A 19,519-nucleotide genomic window follows, 5' to 3' on the forward strand; every position below is an offset into this window, starting at 1 on the left:
ACAACAACAACAATGGCTAAAGCTAAAGCAAACACTACCATGATCAAAATGGTATCTACCGCATTGACGGGATATGAAAAGTGGTTTAGGATACCTAGGAGCGCTAGAAAATTGAATTTGATATTATACGATCCAAGAGCTCAAAGACATTGTCTATTTAAGGAAGACAGGAAGAGGAAAATTGCCGAATTACCTCCGAAGGATTATGCTAGAAGACACCGCTAGATGGGAAGGAGGTGGAGCTAGCACCGCATTTTCTTTTCCGCATATATAACGATTGGTCATGACTTGTACATAAAAAACAACAATAATAGATAACTTTTATTATATCATCATTAAACTGTCTATCTATTCTTTTTTATTTTTCATCTATTTACAGGCACACTATATACTGTTTTATATCTATAGTTTGAGGTTTTTGATCTTCCAACTGTTGTCAACTTTCAACAACGCTTCATCTCCAATGACAGTTGACAAGTTATTTGGATTCTTTACAAGATAATTTTGCGTCACATGTTGCAAATCCTGAATAGTGGTGCTCAAGAAATTCTCTCTTCGTTCTTGTCTCAAATCATCACTTATACCTTCAAAGAAATGAGTTGCACCTTGACTTGCAATGTTGATTGGTGCGTCTATGCTTTGAAACACTCTCAACTTGGCTTCGGTTAGGTCCTTCTCTGTCCATTGAGCATCAAGTCCATATGTAAAGGATTCTTCAAATGTTTGGATGGATTTGATTGGATTGGGGTCTCTATATGAGTAGAAATCAAGTGTTCCACCCAACCCGTCGTACGTCAACCCACCACCATAAGCTCCATTGGCTTCTCTAATCTTGGAATGCAAGTTTTTGAATGTGTACAACTGGGATAAAATCTGTAAAGCAGCGCCTTCTTTGGACGCAAAGGATGTACCCTTTTTCGCCAAACACGAATACCCTACTTGGAATGGCAAATTCACCAACTGCTTCTCCGAGGTATGATTGTACTTGAATGACTCAAGCAATGAATCAAGACCTTCTGTTGCAAGAGGTGTTTTCACCGTGGGTGACGACATTTGCTCATCAAATTTGCCAATCAAAACCTCATTCTCTTTGACAGTTTCAGAGTCTCCAACTACCCTGTACTTGAAATCACCTTGCAATATACTCTCTTTCATCTTCCTCAAAACCGGCAAAACCTCATCCCGTAAATAATCTTTTCCTTTACTTTCGAGTTCCCGGTTCATCTCCATCACAAATTGAACCTGTTCCAAGCCTCCTGTAACTTGCTTGATGTACTTGGCAGGTGTGATTTTGGAGTTGCTGACTCCACATGCATACGAATGGCCACTCTCAGCCACGGCATTGATTTGATTCTGGCCCAAGTTTTTGATCAAAGTGTTGAGCTTATCCAAAACATCTTCATCGTCACTAAAGCGAGTGTCTTGAAGGATTTCACGCCATAATTGGTAGATGTTGGCTGCATTTTCTTTCAAAGCTACCCCACCCAACAGGTATTGCAACTTCATCAGGTTTATATTGTAAGGGTCAGGTGAAATCTTGTGATTGAATGAGACCCCGCCAGTCACCAATTGGATTCTTGTTTCAAGATCAGTGATGGATGTTTCTGTTGTACCGGCAAGATTGGTTAAACAGCTGTTGAACAACGGAAGGTACTTGTAGTATTTGGTCGGCAAAAAAGGTATTTCCTTCAACGCATTCACGTATACTAGTCCATTGGTATCAACAATTCTTGCATATATGTCCTTATTGTTGGCACGCGTCACTGCAATGTCATAAAAAGTTCCCTTTTTGGAGATATCCTCCACTGTCAAGGAGGGCAACACATCTGCATTCTGTTCCTCGCTTTGCGAGTTTGCCAATTCTATATTCCTATCAAAGATCTGTTTCCGATCTTCTTCGGTCAAACTCTTCACCTTATTTTGTAAATTTTCACTCTCAACTTGACTCAACTGCTTGGCAAAATCTTGTTTTGGTTCCATAGTGAATTTAAACTTCTTTGTTGCGTCATTCAACAACGTGTCATCCAACAACTCTTTAAACATTGCCAATCCTCTCTTTGCGTATTCATTTTTGAATTTAGTCAAAATTTCCTCTACAGTAAGGACTTTCAACGGATCCGCACCATTTACCCAAGATGGCACTAGTGAGCTCAACAAGCTGAATCCAAATTCAGGTTTATGTCTCTTGAATCCCAACTCAATTTGATGCAATAATGCCTCCACTCTATCATTGTATGCAGGATCGTTCTCTTTCAACTTTGGAATTACCTTGTCTTTGATGGTGTTGGTAATCACCGATTCCAAGCTTTTCACCTTCTCCTTAGTCAAGTAATTAAGACCAACTGTAAGTGAAAAAAGCGCAGTTGTCGAATCCAAGCCTGAATTTGCAGAAAAATCTTCGGAAAACCCACTTTCAATTAACTCTTGATAAAGGGGCGAGTTATGGCCATCAAATAATAAAGACGCGAGTATTTTCCATTTGAACAAATTGTAATACTGCAGTGGATCCAACGGATCTCCCAAATACCAAGTGATTGATGCATTGTATTGCTCAGATATGTCCTTGTTAACCATTGAATCAAAGGGACCAGGCACAGTAACTTCGTAAACTTGTTCTGGATCAGTTACAAAAATTGGCTCTTTCACGTCCACACCAACTGACCTCTTTGTGAAGTCTTTAAAGTAATCATCAAGGCGACGTAAATGTCCCTCCAATGGCAAATTTCCATATGTAAAAGTCTTTGCATTCGATGGATGATAATTGCGCTTGTGAAAGTCAAGTAGTTCTTCATATGTCAAATTTGTCATCTTTGTAGGGTCACCCCCTGAGTTGTTCAATGTTGGATATATCGACTCCAAAAACCGGATGTAAAAGTAGTACATTGAATTTGAGTACTGCCCTTTCATCTCATTGTAAACAACACCCTTGAATTCAAGATTACTTTTAATGTCCTCCAACACAGAGTTTTCCAACCTCCATCCTTCTTGAATAAAATCGTTGCGGTTCAACAATGGTTCAAGGACTGACGAAAGATACACATCCATCAAATTTTCAAAATCTTTCGAGTTAGTCGTTGCAAATGGATAAAAGGTATAGTCATGCCCCGTCATTGCATTCATGAAATTACTCAAGCTTCGATTAGTCATTTTGAAAAATGGGTCTCGAACTGGGTATTTCTTGGAACCACACAAGGTGGTGTGTTCCAATATGTGAGGAACTCCTGTGGCATCTGGTGGGTTTGTTTTGAACGCTATTGAAAAGACGTTGTTGTTGTCGGTGGCCGAATCCAAATGTAAATGCTGAGCACCAGTGGCTTCGTGTTTTAGCAATACGGCAACCAACGAAAATTCAGGTATCGTGGTGGTGTTCATGATTTCAAATCCATGTAATCGAGATGACACTGGGTATTTGCTCAATGCTGAAGAAGTATTGGAGGCAAAATGCCGCACAAATACCCGGTTCAAGTTTCGCCTTAAGTTCTGCCTTAACATAATTACTCTGGGTTAACTTTGGATGATCCAAGTAGTTGTAGACCTCTGTTCCATTACTAAAACGAAAATTTCGTTCTGCGCAGAAATAGAACTTTTTGCCGTCTAGCACGTGATACACACGTGCCACTCAGACCAAGTTCACATTCTAGCACATGATGCCGTTTTGGCTAGTGAGCTCTCAAATTTGCCAAATACTTGCTCTCTTTCTATACCAGCAACTTATCAACCACCGATCAAGTATCCTTTCTTCTCAAATGTATCTGGTGAAAATTGAAAGTAGTGTTTTGCCGCTTCCGGCCGTGAAGAGAATTTTTTTGTGCCTGAAATTTCTTTTTCTTCTTTTTTTTATTTTTATTTTTATTTTTCTTTTTCCTTTTCATTTTTCACTCGTAACTTCTTGGGCTTGTTACAAACAACCAACTGGACCTTATACCCTTTTGTATCGAGCGAGTTGTTATAAATCGCCCTCCATCCATGAGTCAGACAGAATCCAGCAGGATAAGTATACCACACGAGGTGCATTTGAAAAAGCCCGATGTGGGCGCTGCTGCTCTGAAGAATAATGCACAAAAAGTCTCGACTTTGGGTGGTTTTATCGCCGGTGGTGTTGCAGCTTGTGGAGCAGTCACTTTTACCAACCCTATTGAGTTGATCAAAATAAGAATGCAGCTTCAAGGTGAACTCTCAAAACTGTCTGGACAGCCCAAGCTCTATAAGAACCCTTTCCAGGCTTTCAAGACTATATACAAACACGAAGGATTGCGGGGGTTGCAACAAGGATTGATATGTGGATACCTTTACCAGCTTGGTTTGAATGGATGCAGAATTGGATTTTATGAGCCTAGTCGGTACTACATCACCAAGTTGTTTATGCCTTCACAAGTTCACGACGGTCACGTGCCTCAAAACTTACTTGTGAATGTGGTTGCTGGATTTGTTTCTGGTTCTGCTGGTGCAGTCTTGGCGTCTCCATTCTTCTTAGTGAAAACTAGAATGCAATCATATTCAAAAACAGGGGCCGTTGGACAGCAGACGTACTATAGTGGTGCCTGGGATGGGTTGTCACTGATATACAAAGCTGAGGGTTTCAAAGGACTATACAGAGGTGTCGATGCTGCAATTTTGAGAACTGGTGCTGGATCAGCAGCGCAATTGCCTGTATACAACTTGACTAAAAACTTTGTTTTGAAACACCACATTGCTAAGGACAATACTTTACTATTACATTTCATAAGTGCGTCAATGGCAGGTCTAGGGGTAGCAATTGTGATGAACCCATGGGATGTGGTATTGACAAGAATGTATAACCAGAAAGGGAACTTGTACAAGGGCCCATTGGATTGTTTCAAAAAGACTATTGCCATTGAAGGACCAATGGCTTTGTATAAGGGATTCTGGGCCCAATTGTTTAGAGTGGGACCCCATAGTATTTTGACCTTGATATTCATGGAACATTGTATGAATGCAATGGTGAAAATTGAAGGGAGATTAGGATTGTCGCCTGTATAATGTTGTTAGAAAGGTGCCTATTCCGGGATTTGAATAGGTGTTGTTCATAGAGATGATAGATTTTTTTTTTTTTTTTGCTAGAAGCATTACATATGGGAGCGGTTTTCACATCTCTATGGTGAGGCTGTACTTATGCAGCACTAGAGAGAATTTAGACATGAATTTCTCTTTCTCTGGCTATGGATGAAAACTAACAGTACCATCTCTTCATCCTGTTCTTGATAATCCAACTCTTACCGATAGTAAAAAAAAATGAGAATAAAAAAAATACATACAAAACTTTAAATTAAAAAAAAAAAAATACACAATTTACAAATCCTTTTCACTTACTGGAGTTGTGACTACAACTAAATATTTCCAACCACTAGAGAACATCATTTTACTGTTTGAAAACACACTTACATCTAGCCTCACGGGTTGTTTTTACCAGCTGCATTATATCACCCATATCCTTATATCTATTCCACACTTATTGTTTTCTATATTCACTTCACTTTTAACGCCACTCGCATCTAGTTAAATAATTGCAAAAACGCCTCGATTTGCATTTGCACATTTCATGAACTCACAACTGGTCCAGAATCAAATTTAGAGCAATACCATTCCTTTGCGCTTTCAATTTAAACACCGAGAGTTCTTCTTTAGATGCGTGATTCCAACTACAGAGCCATTTCCAGTAACAAAGCAGCAGTTACAATAACAACAAGCCTTTATGACAGACGAGCATTAGACGTTACATCGGACAAACCTTTGGTCAATTCACTAAACTATCTCACTTACTTGGTCAGCTCGTCGGCGAAAGTACGCGAGACCCTATCAGTTGATGGGGGCATCGAGAGGTTGATTGAAATATTGCATGAATGCCATAACCGTCCGAGGTTCGTTAATGAAAACGGAGACAAGCAAGTGTTGACTGCTTGGAAATGGACGCTAGCATTCCAATGCTTGGTCCTCATTGGAACTAGAGGCACCGAAAAGATTAGACAAAAAGTGGTGAGAGCTGGTATCTTGCCAATTATTGCAACTGTATTAGATAACTACTTGACATTGCACGAACAAGTCTTTTTGCATACAACTACTACACAGTCACAACAAAGTCAATTTCCTCTACAGCTCAACCAAGAGGAACAGGAACAGCAACAGCAACAGGAACAGCAACAGCAACAGCAACAGCAACAGCAACAGCAACACGAGCAGGAGCAGGAACACGAGCAGGAGCAGGAGCAAAATGGGTATGCAACTTACCTGACTGACCTACAGGACCTTCCACCCGCAGAAGTCGTATCAAACACCACTTTCATTCCCGTACCCAATACCCTATATTTTGACCAGTTTCTGACCACAGCTGCTGCTTTGGAGTCCACGTCGGTAACGACATTTTCAGCCAACAATCTTGTTTCTGCTGGTGTAACGCTAGATAATATTCGACATGAAGACGTGGAAAACTCGAGTATTGAAGAGTTGTTTCAAATTCTTCGAGCTTCGTCGCTTAAGGATAGTGGGAACAGAGTCGTTGGGGTTGAAAATGACAATATTCTTGATAGTTTACCCATTCACGCAGAGGTGAAACGCAATTTCGTTGTTTTGCACATATTGAGTAGGCTTCGGGAGACTAGTGAGACTGATTTTTTCGAGGAAGGGTACGTCAATGATTGCGAGTTTGATATGGACAGTAATCTCCAATTTTTGTCGGAGTTGTATACTCGCGATATGAATATCAACAACAAAGGAACAAAATCAGCTGTGCGGTCATTTACGAAAACTGGGGTTGTGATTCCCAAAGATGACGATATTGTTTGGTCCTTGCAACTACTAGCATACATTTCAAAGTACCCCCAGCTCAAGGAAATCTTACAAAATACCCATTTGGTTATGGATATGAGTATACGAGATAAGCAGTTGAAGATGTACCTTGAGAACCAAATTCGATTGAAGATGCAAAAATCCCTCAGTCTTAAATCCAGACCCATTATCAGACCAAGAACGAGAAGTTCTAGAGTTACTTATGTAAACAAGTTCAACCCTAGTGCATCAAACTCGCCTCAAATGTTGAACTCCTTGAATGATGACAATTTGGTTCTCAAAGACGACAAATTTTCTTTATGTGATCCGGAATACGACGATCGCCAAGATTTCTGTCGTGTCGAACTCGGCGGAAGCGGAGACAATGAAGCTACCGACGAAGCAAATGAGGAACTTGATGAAGAGAACGACAATTCCGATGGAGATTTGGATGAGGAGCTTTCAGACTCAAGTGATGCCACTTTCGAAGAGACCAATGAACATGGAAAGTTAATGACGGACTTGTACGAAGAAATAGTTGCTTGTCACGCTTTGGATAATGACTTTCTCAGAAAAGTAAAGCTCCATCAGTTGAATGGGAAATTGAGTAGATTGATTGACCAAGAGAGCAAGAAATTGTCAAATACAATTATTGAAAAGAGGCTATTGAGGAGGGAATTCCTTGAACACAAATGGAATTACGAAACTTACAAGTACTTTGACATTGACGAATTTGACGAGGATAAAGATGAATCAGTTAGCGAATACAAGAGAGTCAATTTATTCCCTCTTGTCGAGAAGTTTACATTTTTGTCAGGAACTGATATGTATTACTGGTCGGGAGTCATTATGAGGAACTCGTGTCGCAGAAATGACCTCAAGGGTGGTGTACGCCAATGTGGAAACTTGGATTGTGGCAAATGGGAGAAGTACCCTCGTGAATTTTCAAAGTGTCGTCGCTGTAAACGAACCAAATACTGCTCGAGGGATTGCCAAATGAAAGCATGGCATTGCCATCGAAACTGGTGCATTCCAAGCTCATCAAGTAGTAGTACCAGTAACCAGACGATGACCACGACGACTGCGACTGCGACTACGACTGCGACTGAGACTACGACTGCGACTGCAACTGCGACTACGACAACCACGGCTTCTATACCAGATCAGCAGCAGGATATCCAGGACGACTCATTAACAACGCCAGGGCCAGCAAGCACGATGTCACATACTCTGGAGGACCGAGAAGAAGGAAATGAAGGGGATCAAGCAGAAAGTCACGAAAGTCCTCCCCAAGAATTAGCCTAGATGTCAGCTATATAGAAAATATATAAACGAATGAAGTAAAAGAAGCTACCTCTTATTGATGTAAACGGTTGTTTTTTTACCTTCTGGTAGCGACGCTAGAGAATCCACCAATCTGAGAGCACTAATACATCATTCATATTTGCCAGCAAGATGACGCATTTACCCTCAGAAACCACGGATTTCCTCAAGAGGACACTAGAGCTATATAACACGATCAGCATTGGCGAAATTCACGTATTCACGAATGACTTGCAATACGTGGGAACGTACAACAATACTGATCAGCAAGCACAACCAGAGTTAACCGATGCTCAGGTAGATACATACCGGCAATTAATTGAAGCAATAGACTCGAGTAGCAAGAAATTGGTCAACTTCAGCTCTGGACCAAGTGAAAGATACATCTGTCATGTGTTGGAAAAGTTTGTTATTTTGTTCCGATTAAATGAGGGAGAAGGGGAGAAGGAGAATAGTGACGCGAAACGGGTGTCACCGTAGCTCTGGAAACGGCTGTGAGAGACGCTTTTGTTACAGGCTACTTTTGGTTTGGCTAATTTGGCCTACTCCGTTGACATCACGACCGGAGACAGTTAGAGTGGTTGGTTTCAGTCAATGTGTATCAGAACGCAATCTCAATAGAGCTGCTTTTAATATGCAAATGCAATCGAGCAATCACCAGTCAGTGGAATCACTTATTACACCGAACTTCACAAGTCAATTGGTTGCCAAGGGCAACTTCAAACTTAACAGAAGCTTTGACGACTAAGATTGTGGCAGGCGGTGAAACCATTTAAGTACGTGGTAGCGACCACCAATGAAAGATCAAAGGAAGGAGATTTTTCTCTGACTCTTCAACCACATTGTCCATACGGTTTTTACTGTCTTCCTTGCAGTTGCAACAATCACTCCAGCGATGCATAACCTAGCCAAAAGAAACACAGAGACACAATCCTCCATACTTCGAAGATATGCACTTTTTGCATCCATCGCCATAGCTTTATTCATAACTGGAAAGAAACATATTGCATACAAGAAGGAACTTCGTCATCAAAAAGAAAACGACTCCGATGTCAATAATGCCGACAATGAATTCAACATCAGTGTCAAGAGACCAGGGTTCCCTGAAAATAACCCCAATTTGAACTATGAAGATGAAAAAAGACAGAGTAAGTATATTGGAAGTGGATTTGCTTATAGTACTAGAAGACCCGGTGATCGATTGAGTTTGTATAATATCTTGAAGCAGAAATATTGGCCGGATGATAAGGAAAAGGAGGCCCAATATTATTCGCCTGCTCCGGAAGATAAAGTGATCAAGTGATGGGGAAAGATTCACTGAGAAGAATAACAACCTATGAAAGTTTTCAACTTTTGTTCTGTACATATTTTAGGAAGTAAACAATATACCGTGTAAGCGTTATTGATTCAAGATCTTTTATTCATTGATCAAATCATTGAATGCAATTTCGTAGACGGAATTACTTTTCAAAAACAATTCAAGACACCACCCACATAGAAAATTATCTTGCAACTCTTGTAATATCATAATGACATTTGATTTGATCTGATCATCATAATTGAAAAGGTTAATCAAAAGCAACTCGATTCCTTTGTTTTTATCAAATATGGTCAAACTTCCACCATGAGCTGATGAACTTTGTAAACTGGTTGAACTACTCGGTGGGATCAAATACGTGGTCAATAAGAAAATCTCCAATGATTTGCCAGATATCAAAAACTTCAAAATATTGAACCACACCTCTCGTTCATTGATTTTGGAATTGGCATTAACCACGGATACGTTGCTCAAACTTTGTAAATGGTAATGCAAATCAATCATGAGATTCAACTCGTTGGACAAGTTTGGTAAAAGAAGATTATATGTGAGTTTACCGTTGTATAGTAAATCTTGAAACTTTTTGGAAATCAATTGATAACAGGACATTTCCAACAATTTGGTGGTATCGCTTGACCAAAAATACCCCATTCCGTCAAGAAGGAGTATTAAATCTTTGTTCGTGGGGAACAAGTTGCTATTGAAATTCTTTGAACTGAGTAAAATACGAACTATTTCATTGATGTGACGACGAAAGATTAATTGGATGGTGGTTAAGTCATCATTGTAGTTGAATATCGATAATTGTAAACTTGATAAAAACCTGGCATCTTCAGAAACGATGGAGTTTTTAAACTCTGGATTGGCATTGGACAATGAGGAATCAGCAATGTTGGAACTGATTATCAACTCATTCGAATCCAAATCGTACATGAGATCCCATAGCTTGTCATTATGTTTGAAAAATGGGTTGATTGTACCGGCAATAAAACTCTCGCATTGCTCGAGTAAATCAATCTTGGACACGTCGATAATAGGAAACACATTGTAGTTTGTTAATATTCCACTCAATATGCCACCACCAGTCACTATTTTCAAAATCAAGAGCACATGATCTATGATGTACCCCGAACTATTTTCGTAACTGAGAAGCAATATCCTCTTCCCCGTCAAGATGGCATTGATGAGTATAATGATTGGTGGGGTCTGGAGCCCGTAAATTGTCATTTCACTGTGCAATAAATCTCCCGATAGTTTTGCATTCAAAATGTTGATCAAGTTTGGCTTGAAATTCAAGTCTGTTGGATTTAAGTAATCACCAATAGTATCAGGCAAGTTCAACAAGGGCACTTTAATGGGGATGTTCATTTTGTTGAAACTGACAATGGAGTTGAAACTTAAATCTTTCCTAATAAACAACGTGTCATTGGAGACTCGATTCTTGCCAATCCCAAGAACTTTGTTTCGGAAGTTTTCATCGTAATATATCTTGTCATTGATAGGTAAATCCAATATGCTAGACACTAAGATCTTTTTGATAATACTAAGATCATTACCACCTCCCGTCGTATTAGATGGGTCATGACATATACTGAAATCTTTTGCATTTAAACTATGGTACAATTCCTTAACGGCATCAACATTATTCTTGCTGAAATACAAGTCCAAACAAATCATCAATACCGGTTTGAAATTTTTGAAATAGGGGATTTTGGTAATGATTGACAAACTCTTAACTTGAGCCCCCCGCTTATACTCATCGTTGTGTAGATTGAGTACTATGGTGTATAAGTAGTATGGGTCTGGTTCACACGTATTCTTGTTGTACAAATACTGGAAGTCTCCAGTAGTCATGTTTCGATATAGTAGGAAAAGCGTATAATCTTCACTCCGCTTATGTATTTGATCTGGTAACATCAACTCGGGAAGGAAATACAAGTCTTTTAAGCCGGGGATTTCATGGGGGTACTGAAATACTAAAGAGGGTCCTTTATCAATGTGGAACTCGGCCGTTGTGATGAATTCCAAGTTTGGCATTGTGGAAGGGGTGAGGGGGTGGAAAGTGATGTCGGTTTTTTTTTGGGTGGTGCTTAAAGCTCTGACCTGACGTGAATGTGGCTTTGACTCTGGTCCCAAATTTTTTTCGCCAAAGGGAACGCACATAATTAGACTCTTTGTGATTCTTTCAAAGACACTGTTTCAGCAACTCTTCACGTATTCTTTCCTGAGAGATAAGGAAAGAGGAGGGTATCATCTCGTAGAGGGGAAGTTACATTACACAGAAAGATGTCAGGTGCTACGTGGCATACATGGATCTTTACATCTGTTATACTCACCATGCAAATTATCCCACTTTCGTCGTATTCTTTCTTCTTTGAGACCCTGATCTCATTACTTCTTTTCCATCAGTCTATGAATGGTGTGTGTGTGTGTGTGTGTGTGTGTGTGTGTGTGTGTGTGTGTGTGTGTGTGTGTGTACCCTACACTCATCTCTTGCTCGAATGTTTCGACGCTTTACGATATTAGGATTGAAAGAGGTGACGATCATACAATCACCAGACTGCGATGAAGATGCTTTATAGTGTCATCACTAGTCGTTGCTAGTCGTCACTAGATGTTTCTACAATGGTCCTCCATTTAGTGAAAAACAGTTAACAATTTATTACAACTACAAACAAAGCATCGAGGACCCAACTTGATGAAGCAGATAAAACACTTAGTTCTCAAAGTAATCCTTCATTTCCTGATCCAATTCCTCAACAGTCTTCTTCTTTTGGTGAGGCTTCTTGGCTGGCTTCTTTGCCTTTTTAACCAACAACTTCTTCTTATTCTCAATAGCTTTAGCAGCTTGGGCTTTCTGCACTGGTCTAGCAGCAATTCTAGCAGCAAGTGGTTTTTTAGTAGTATCGATAATCAATTCCAAAGACAATTTACCTTTACCGCCATCGATTGAAGCACCGTGATACTTTTCGACAGCCAAAGCTGCATTCTTGTTGGATTTGAAAATAACAGTGGCAACTCCTTTAAATTGGCCTCTTTCGTTGTAACTCAAGGCCACGGTTTGAACACCACCAACTTGCGATTGAAAAAATTCCTAAAAATGTTAGTCGAAAGAACATAGAAAAATAGTAAAAAGATGAAATGTGAAAAGGAAAAGAAAAGCAGAGCGGATGTTCTAATCCACAAGGTGAGGGGGGGAAATAAGGCAGATGTGATAACCCACAAAGTGAAAGTTGAAATAATTAGCGTGGGTTTCCGATGAATAGTGTTGTTGTTCTTTGGTATTGGCCCCATGTTTATAATGCACCAGACTGTTGTTCTTATGCGATGGGGGCGAAAACGAGGTGACGCGAGAGGTGCTGCTGCAACAATTTGCCCTGGCTAAACCGAGTGATTCCAATACAATCAAAGTCCAGGATGTGACTTTATTCGAAAGTGTCTTTCAAAACAAGGTTCAAGACAAATTTTGTTTACCTCCGCATCCATTCCCATCATGCCGTCTTGAAAAGATACATAAGAACTCATAGGCAGGACATGGCACGGCAGGACATGGCACGGCAGGACAGGGCTGAATCCATAGTCTGCTAGGACATCGCTCCCAGGAGTAGAACGTCGGTTCGGTTGCTCAAAGTCCTGAATTTGCCAGCAAAATTTCTTGACTGATCTATACTACCGTGTCCCCTGATTGCAGCAATACGCTCATAACCGCTTTCTGCAGGGTACGACGCACCAACGGTCACTTACTAGCCCCTTTGCAATAAAGTACTTAGTCCCAACTGCAACATTACGGAAAATCCCAATACCCAAGAATACGAAACACCACCAGTGCTTCTACTGAAACATAACCCCCCCTCCCCCTCCCCAACTTTTGTAAACTCAACCAAAACTTCCTGCTCTCAAACTACTTAGTTTTTTCCTTTCCTTTTTCCTCCATTTCTCCCTTTTTGCACAAATCTCGTTATATTAAACATACCCTAATGTTGTCTTGCTTCAAGTCCTTTGGTAAACCAGTTACATTAACTTTGGTAGCATAAGACAAATCAAATGCTGGAGTAGCAACAGCAGCAGCCGTAGCAAGCTTTGGACTAGGGCCAGATGGTCTTTTGAAAGTGGCGATCTTTTTAGGCTTGTTTCCCACCAATTTTTTGCCAACTTTGCTTTGGTTACCTCTGGCACCACCAATTTTAGCTCCTGGTCTTCTTGATTTGAAAGACTTTTTTGATGATGAAATGATGTCATCCAATGATCTATCTAATGAGGCAGACATAGCTTATGTAGTAGTATAATGTATTGGATAAGATGTACGTGATTGATTGTGAATCAGATGAAGAATGAAATTGTCATGAAATTGNGTCCCATGTGGTCTCTGCTTTTCCCTTTTGAGTTTTGAAAAGAAAAAAAAAAAAATAAAAAGAAAATGTATTGTCGCCAATACTTCACGACACGACACATATTCGCTTGCCTTTGTAGGCTGATGCATTTCTCTACTATCTATTTCCAGACACACCCCTTAGAATACTTACCATTGTTGCTTGGACACTACCGTTACAGCACCTCCATTTGAATCAGTAACTATTATGAGTATATAAATATGTACCAATGTCTGCAAACGTAGCCTGAGTCTGATAGAGAATAGTAAAACACCCACAGAAGAAAAAAGCTACCAAATACAAATCGCTACCAGCTCTTCTAAGCAGAAGAAAAGAAAAAAAGACAGAAAGTTGTGCGATGAGAAAAATGTTAGCAACAGTATAAATTGAGGGCCAAAAAATTTTTTCTTCTTTTTTTTTTTTCACTGCTCTGCACAACATCTTCTTGATCTTCTTTTCTTCTACTCACCATACAGATGCATTGATAGGGAGTCCGTCGTCTTTGACAATACATATTAAAGAGACTTAATTCATTCACAATACGGACTCAGTCCAGCAAAGGTTGAGGCTGGCGATGTGTGTGGATATGGAATTCCACATAATCAAGATGTCTCAACCTTAAATTGGATTACCCTTGAGAAGAGCACACCATCATCAAGAGCAGTGGCAATCAGCTCCCCAATCATTGTGGTTTGGATTTGTTTAACATGATGAAATCTTGTTCACTTCTTTCCTAGTCTGATTCTCGACTATGATTCCAGACAACGTCAATTACTTGCTGCTTTTCACAGTTACTTTCTCATTTGGGATTGTGCGTGAATTGTGTGCTTATACTTGCCAGTATCTACATTTCTGATTAAACAATTCAAACCACTTGAGGAGCCTTTGCCAAGGATTTTGGTTGCAATTGCAATTTGCAAGGTCGGAACTTGTGTCCACTTTGTAATGAGACTAAACAAATTGAACAAGGAATAGGGAAAACAATCGTTCCACATTGCGATCTCATCAATCAATCAATTCATTGCTACTGCAACAATCCACCTTTATGAGTTGCAACTGAAAGCTTCAGGATATTAAGGTGATGAAAACTGTACCAAAACATTCGCAGTTTCCTCGGTAGCATACGACACGAACCTAATTCTTTGTATGTCAGTGACCGTCGAAATGACCTTCCTTTGGATGTCTGATTAATTTCTTGGAGCTTTCAGTAATAATGCATTTGTCAATTGGATGAAAGGAACGATTTTCTCCTATATTTGTTCAAAGTTTGTTTGGCCGATCATCATGTGCAGCCAAGAGTCTTGTCAATGGCATTGACATTAGCTAGCAAATATATTTTGAAAATGTTGAGCAAATAATGCATGGAATCTCATATAGTGATGATAGTTCAACTTACTTTATTGAAGGTTCAGCTCGTGACCGTCTTTACATCGTAGGATGTTGGACAAGATGTCATGAAGTACATAATATCATCACTCGCCTCATCGAAAGGGCATCAAGTCTACTCCGTAAGAGCGGACCAATCCACAAGAGCATTTGCTTCAATTGCCACTTCAATATAGTGTAAAGAGTGATGAGAGCAAGAAGGGGGAGGGGCGCCAGAGAGATCAAAAACTACACCACCAAGGGCTCCACGGTTACTTGTATAATAAACAAAAAACACACAGCAAATGCAAAAAATCAACACTGTCACAACTTGACAGCAAAATGATAGCAAATGGAAACCACACACAGACATTCACAACTTGACAAACCCAACAAGAAACCTCCAACAGCAACTTTCTTCTTTTGACTTTGTTCCGAATTCATTGAGGAAAATTAGCAGGTTGCACCGAACGCAGTCACGAAGGCATGCGTTAATACCAAAGTGTGATTTGGTACTGCGGTGTTTGTTAACTAAATCCCCTCTTGCAATTTCAAAACAACGACACTTTTCTTGACAACAAACTATTCAAATGGCTGAAGTGGCCAGACATACATCCAAGCAGTCCATTCTCGTGCCACTTCTTCATACAACTGATCAAACTTCAATCACGGCTTTGTGTTGTGTTCATTGAGGAAAAAATCGCGAGCACCACTGGAACGCAGTCTCAAAAAAGGCATGCGTTAATACCAAAGTAAGTGTGATTTGGTATCCCAGTTTTTCCCGACAAAAATTCCCATCTTGCATTATTGGTTGTCTCATCACAACATCAGAACCAATTCACAACCTGACTCAGTTATATTGCTTGTTTGCCATTGTGTTTCATTGCCAAATATGTCTCAAGAAGATTTAGGTCGAGTGACTCTTTGATAAGTCTTTGGACGCTCGTCCTCCTTCTTGAGCTTTGGAGCGTCCAATATGATGCATGACTTGCATCGTCTCAATCCCGTCCCTTCTTCAATTTCCATTGTAGGTTTCTTCAAAACAGATTTCAAGTTCGAATTGAGGTTCGAATTCAGATTTAATATCAAGTCGGATTCCAAGTTCGGTTTAAGGTTCGATTCCAAGTTTGAAGCCAAGTTTGAAGCCAAGTTTGAAGCCAAGTTTGAAGCCAAGTTTGAATCCAAGTTCTCGCCGCTCTGCTTCTTGTTCGGCTTCCTCAATTTGAGCTTTGTCTTGCACTTTTGCCAAAACAATTTCATCTTCTTTGTCTTCTGCTTCGGTTCCGGCTTTGGTTCCGGCTTTGGTTCCGGTTTTGGTTCCGACTTTGGTTCCGGTTTTGGTTCCCGTTTCGGCTCTGGCTTTGGCTCACGCTTGATAATCTCCGTAGGTCTCCACCCAGAAATCAACCCCTTCTTGTCTATGATCTCACTCTCTGTTTCTTCTCTTGTGTGGATCTCGTTTGCAAACTTGACTATTCTCTTTTTGAGAACACGGGCCTCATCAACGACATATTCAGTGCCGGACTCTAAAAACTCGGGCGGTTGAATGTTTGACACAGGAGTGATCTTTATTCCATCTGGCACTCTTCGGTAAGGTTGCAACGTGAGATTGAGGTCTGAAAATACGTCATTGCCGTTGACGTAGTAATGGCCATAGTCTGGGTTGACTCGCGAAACTCCCAAGTAAATAATGCGGTCTCTTGGATTCACATAGAAGACTGTTTCATCTGTGGGTGTTAAATCTCCAGCAACTTCAGTTTCAGCTGGAAGTGGTTCAATGACTTGTTGATTTTCAAGTGTATCAACAACAACTTCTTGGACATTTGAATTTTGCACGGAAGTTTGATAAGTTTCAACTGCATCAACTGCAGCTTCAGCTGCATGTTCTTGCTGTGGTTCGTGCTCTTCTAAATCCAGGTGTACTGAACTCGAACATTCTTCATTCTCAACATCTTCATCTGTGCCTGGACTGATCGGAGCTGCATCATTTTTCTCCTCACTGCAGTTGGTGCTGATGTCTTTGTCTTCGTTTCTGGTAGTGTTACTGTCGCTTGTGTTGTTGTTGGTGTCGTTGGTGTGATTGATGTTGTTGGTGGAGTTTATTAACTCCTGAAAGGCTTTGATGGTCAATTTCTCATCGACGTGTTGATTTGGTTGTTGAGTCAACCAAGCAGGTAACTCCCCACATGTCATGTGTGGAGCAGAAGGACACTCATCTTCCAACAAAACGTTGACGGTGTACCAAGAGTCCAAGTTTTTGCACAACTCATCATTTCTTTCATCGACGGCAGACTGATTCAAAGTCAATTCACTGCCTTCAAAATGAACCTCACTCACTTGGTCTTTTGCTTCAGTTTCTTGGGGGTTCGTCTCATCACATTCTATATTTAAACTTTTGATTTCAGATGATTCAAAGTTTGGAACTGACGGAGTTTGTGGTGATGGTGGTGATGGTGGTGATGGTGGTGATGGTGGTGATGGTGGTAATGATGATGGTAATGATTCTGGGCTGTCACACTGAATGACAGGTTGGTGGTCTTCCTCAAATGGGGTGAAAAATGCTGGCGAAGTAAGCATGAAGCCAGCTGATGGATCAAATCCGGGAATAACCTTGGTGACATCGACCTTTTTAAAATCGATAAGTTGGTATAACTCTTCAGGAGTAATAAAGTTAACGTTGATGGACTTCATTATTGTATATTTAATGTTGAGTAAATGGTAAACGGAAGGTAGATTGTTGAGTAGGGAAGAAAAGGGAATGTTGAAATGCTAAAGTTTTTTTTTTGGTAAAGTTTTGGTAAATTTTTGGTGAATATTGGGAAGATTGAGAATATCAAACTTTTTTGCAACTGTAGGGAAATCGATATAAGTGAGACTTTAGGTGATATCTAAAGCCTTATAAGCAGTATTGTCACAACGTTATCGGTAGATATAACTCTAGTGACTCTATATATATGGAAAAGTTAACATATACAAGCAGCTGTAAGCAAATAGCTTAGTTGTGGTAAGTTCTATGTGTATCCATAGTTTACCGTGTGGTAGAAGTGTGCGTGCACGGAGGAGAAAAAAATATAAGGATTAGGAATTTGCAACCGAACAAAAGTTGTGCAACACACGCAAATACTTACAATTGATAGTGTCGCTACGTTTGTGTGTGTGTGTGTGTGTGTGTGTGTGTTATTGAGTAGTAAAGATGGCACAGTTTCTTACAACCAATGGCTATAGACAATTTTGAGAAGAACATTGAGTTACTGTTGAGATGGTTTATGCAAAACTTGTGTCACAACTTGATCACAATACACTGAATTGCAGGTCGTGTACCGCAAAAGAAAAACAAAAATTTCCAAACCGCAAACGATTTCCTGAAAGAGTGACAGAGACATACTTTGCTCTAGTTGGCATTGAATTTACTGACATCTACCATCATACATAAGTCCTCTACATACCACCAATGTCTCAAAGAATAGCGGAGGTGATTTCCAAAGTTGCGTTGCCAGCCGGTGTTGCATTTGCATTAGCACAATCGTCCATGTACGACGTGCCGGGAGGCAAACGTGCCATCATCTTTGATCGTTTGAAAGGTGTGGAGCAAAGAGTAATTGGTGAAGGGACACATTTCCTTGTGCCTTGGTTGCAAAAAGCAGTCTTGTTTGATGTCAGAATCAAGCCAAAAGTCATCACAACAACAACTGGATCCAAGGATTTACAAAATGTCTCAATCACATTGCGTGTCTTGACAAGACCCGATGTGCCCAGATTGCCCACAATCTACCAGACTTTAGGTTTGGATTATGATGAAAGAGTGTTGCCAGCAATTGGAAATGAAATTTTGAAATCGATTGTGGCCCAGTTCGACGCCGCTGAGTTGATCACCCAAAGAGAAGTTGTTTCTGCTAGGATCAGACAAGAGTTGTCAAGAAGAGCTAATGAGTTCAATATCGAATTGGAAGATGTTTCAATTACTCACATGACATTTGGACGTGAATTCACAAAAGCTGTTGAACAGAAACAGATTGCTCAACAAGATGCTGAAAGATCGAAATATCTCGTTGAAAAGGCAGAACAGGAAAAGAAAGCAAGCATTATTAGAGCCGAAGGAGAAGCGGAATCTGCAGATGTTGTGTCCAAAGCATTGGCAAAGGCTGGTGATGGTTTATTGATGATTAGGAGATTAGAAGCTTCCAAGGATATTGCTAGCACTTTGGCTGGTTCAGCAAACATTACTTACTTGCCAAGTAATGGTGATGGTGGTGATGGTAGTGGAGAAGGCGCTAAAAACTCTCTTTTGTTGAACTTGGGTCGTTAGATTGTGATTAAAGTGTTTATTTTTGTAAATAGTCTATAAACATTTATGTTACAA

General features: G+C 40.1%; 10 protein-coding genes across 10 annotated transcripts; 6 read left to right on the forward strand and 4 right to left on the reverse strand. All coding sequences in view use genetic code 12, as the record gives it.

The window, feature by feature from the left end:
* Window positions 1–12: 12 nt before the first annotated feature.
* KGF57_004721 (mitochondrial 54S ribosomal protein bL33m) lies at window positions 13–225 on the forward strand (the record flags this gene model as incomplete). Its single annotated transcript, XM_051754261.1, has 1 exon — window positions 13–225. The coding sequence occupies one exon, from the start codon at window positions 13–15 to the stop codon at window positions 223–225; it is 213 nt and encodes a 70-aa protein (XP_051606855.1).
* Window positions 226–402: 177 nt separating this feature from the next.
* Window positions 403–3,492, reverse strand: CYM1 (Cym1p; the record flags this gene model as incomplete). The annotated part of the gene is made up of 1 exon (XM_051754262.1): window positions 403–3,492. One exon carries the CDS (start codon window positions 3,490–3,492, stop codon window positions 403–405), a length of 3,090 nt encoding a protein of 1,029 aa, XP_051606856.1.
* Window positions 3,493–3,966: 474 nt separating this feature from the next.
* OAC1 (Oac1p) lies at window positions 3,967–5,001 on the forward strand (the record flags this gene model as incomplete). The annotated part of the gene is made up of 1 exon (XM_051754263.1): window positions 3,967–5,001. One exon carries the CDS (start codon window positions 3,967–3,969, stop codon window positions 4,999–5,001), a length of 1,035 nt encoding a protein of 344 aa, XP_051606857.1.
* Window positions 5,002–5,646: 645 nt separating this feature from the next.
* MUB1 (Mub1p) lies at window positions 5,647–8,088 on the forward strand (the record flags this gene model as incomplete). Its single annotated transcript, XM_051754264.1, has 1 exon — window positions 5,647–8,088. One exon carries the CDS (start codon window positions 5,647–5,649, stop codon window positions 8,086–8,088), a length of 2,442 nt encoding a protein of 813 aa, XP_051606858.1.
* Window positions 8,089–8,238: 150 nt separating this feature from the next.
* KGF57_004725 (uncharacterized protein) lies at window positions 8,239–8,586 on the forward strand (the record flags this gene model as incomplete). Its single annotated transcript, XM_051754265.1, has 1 exon — window positions 8,239–8,586. One exon carries the CDS (start codon window positions 8,239–8,241, stop codon window positions 8,584–8,586), a length of 348 nt encoding a protein of 115 aa, XP_051606859.1.
* Window positions 8,587–9,001: 415 nt separating this feature from the next.
* KGF57_004726 (uncharacterized protein) lies at window positions 9,002–9,409 on the forward strand (the record flags this gene model as incomplete). The annotated part of the gene is made up of 1 exon (XM_051754266.1): window positions 9,002–9,409. One exon carries the CDS (start codon window positions 9,002–9,004, stop codon window positions 9,407–9,409), a length of 408 nt encoding a protein of 135 aa, XP_051606860.1.
* Window positions 9,410–9,523: 114 nt separating this feature from the next.
* MEA1 (Mea1p) lies at window positions 9,524–11,461 on the reverse strand (the record flags this gene model as incomplete). The annotated part of the gene is made up of 1 exon (XM_051754267.1): window positions 9,524–11,461. The coding sequence occupies one exon, from the start codon at window positions 11,459–11,461 to the stop codon at window positions 9,524–9,526; it is 1,938 nt and encodes a 645-aa protein (XP_051606861.1).
* A 679-nt stretch (window positions 11,462–12,140) lies between these two features.
* On the reverse strand, window positions 12,141–13,691 carry KGF57_004728 (RNA-binding protein; the record flags this gene model as incomplete). Its single annotated transcript, XM_051754269.1, has 2 exons — window positions 12,141–12,518; window positions 13,398–13,691. 2 exons carry the CDS (start codon window positions 13,689–13,691, stop codon window positions 12,141–12,143), a joined length of 672 nt encoding a protein of 223 aa, XP_051606862.1.
* A 2,365-nt stretch (window positions 13,692–16,056) lies between these two features.
* KGF57_004729 (uncharacterized protein) lies at window positions 16,057–17,850 on the reverse strand (the record flags this gene model as incomplete). The annotated part of the gene is made up of 1 exon (XM_051754270.1): window positions 16,057–17,850. One exon carries the CDS (start codon window positions 17,848–17,850, stop codon window positions 16,057–16,059), a length of 1,794 nt encoding a protein of 597 aa, XP_051606863.1.
* A 760-nt stretch (window positions 17,851–18,610) lies between these two features.
* Window positions 18,611–19,465, forward strand: KGF57_004730 (prohibitin subunit; the record flags this gene model as incomplete). Its single annotated transcript, XM_051754271.1, has 1 exon — window positions 18,611–19,465. The coding sequence occupies one exon, from the start codon at window positions 18,611–18,613 to the stop codon at window positions 19,463–19,465; it is 855 nt and encodes a 284-aa protein (XP_051606864.1).
* Between the last annotated feature and the right edge of the window lie 54 nt (window positions 19,466–19,519).

The sequence above is a fragment of the Candida theae genome, assembly GCF_024610275.1.
Source record: "Candida theae strain CBS 12239 chromosome Unknown scaffold17, whole genome shotgun sequence".
NCBI classification, from domain to species: domain Eukaryota; kingdom Fungi; phylum Ascomycota; class Pichiomycetes; order Serinales; family Debaryomycetaceae; genus Lodderomyces; species Lodderomyces theae.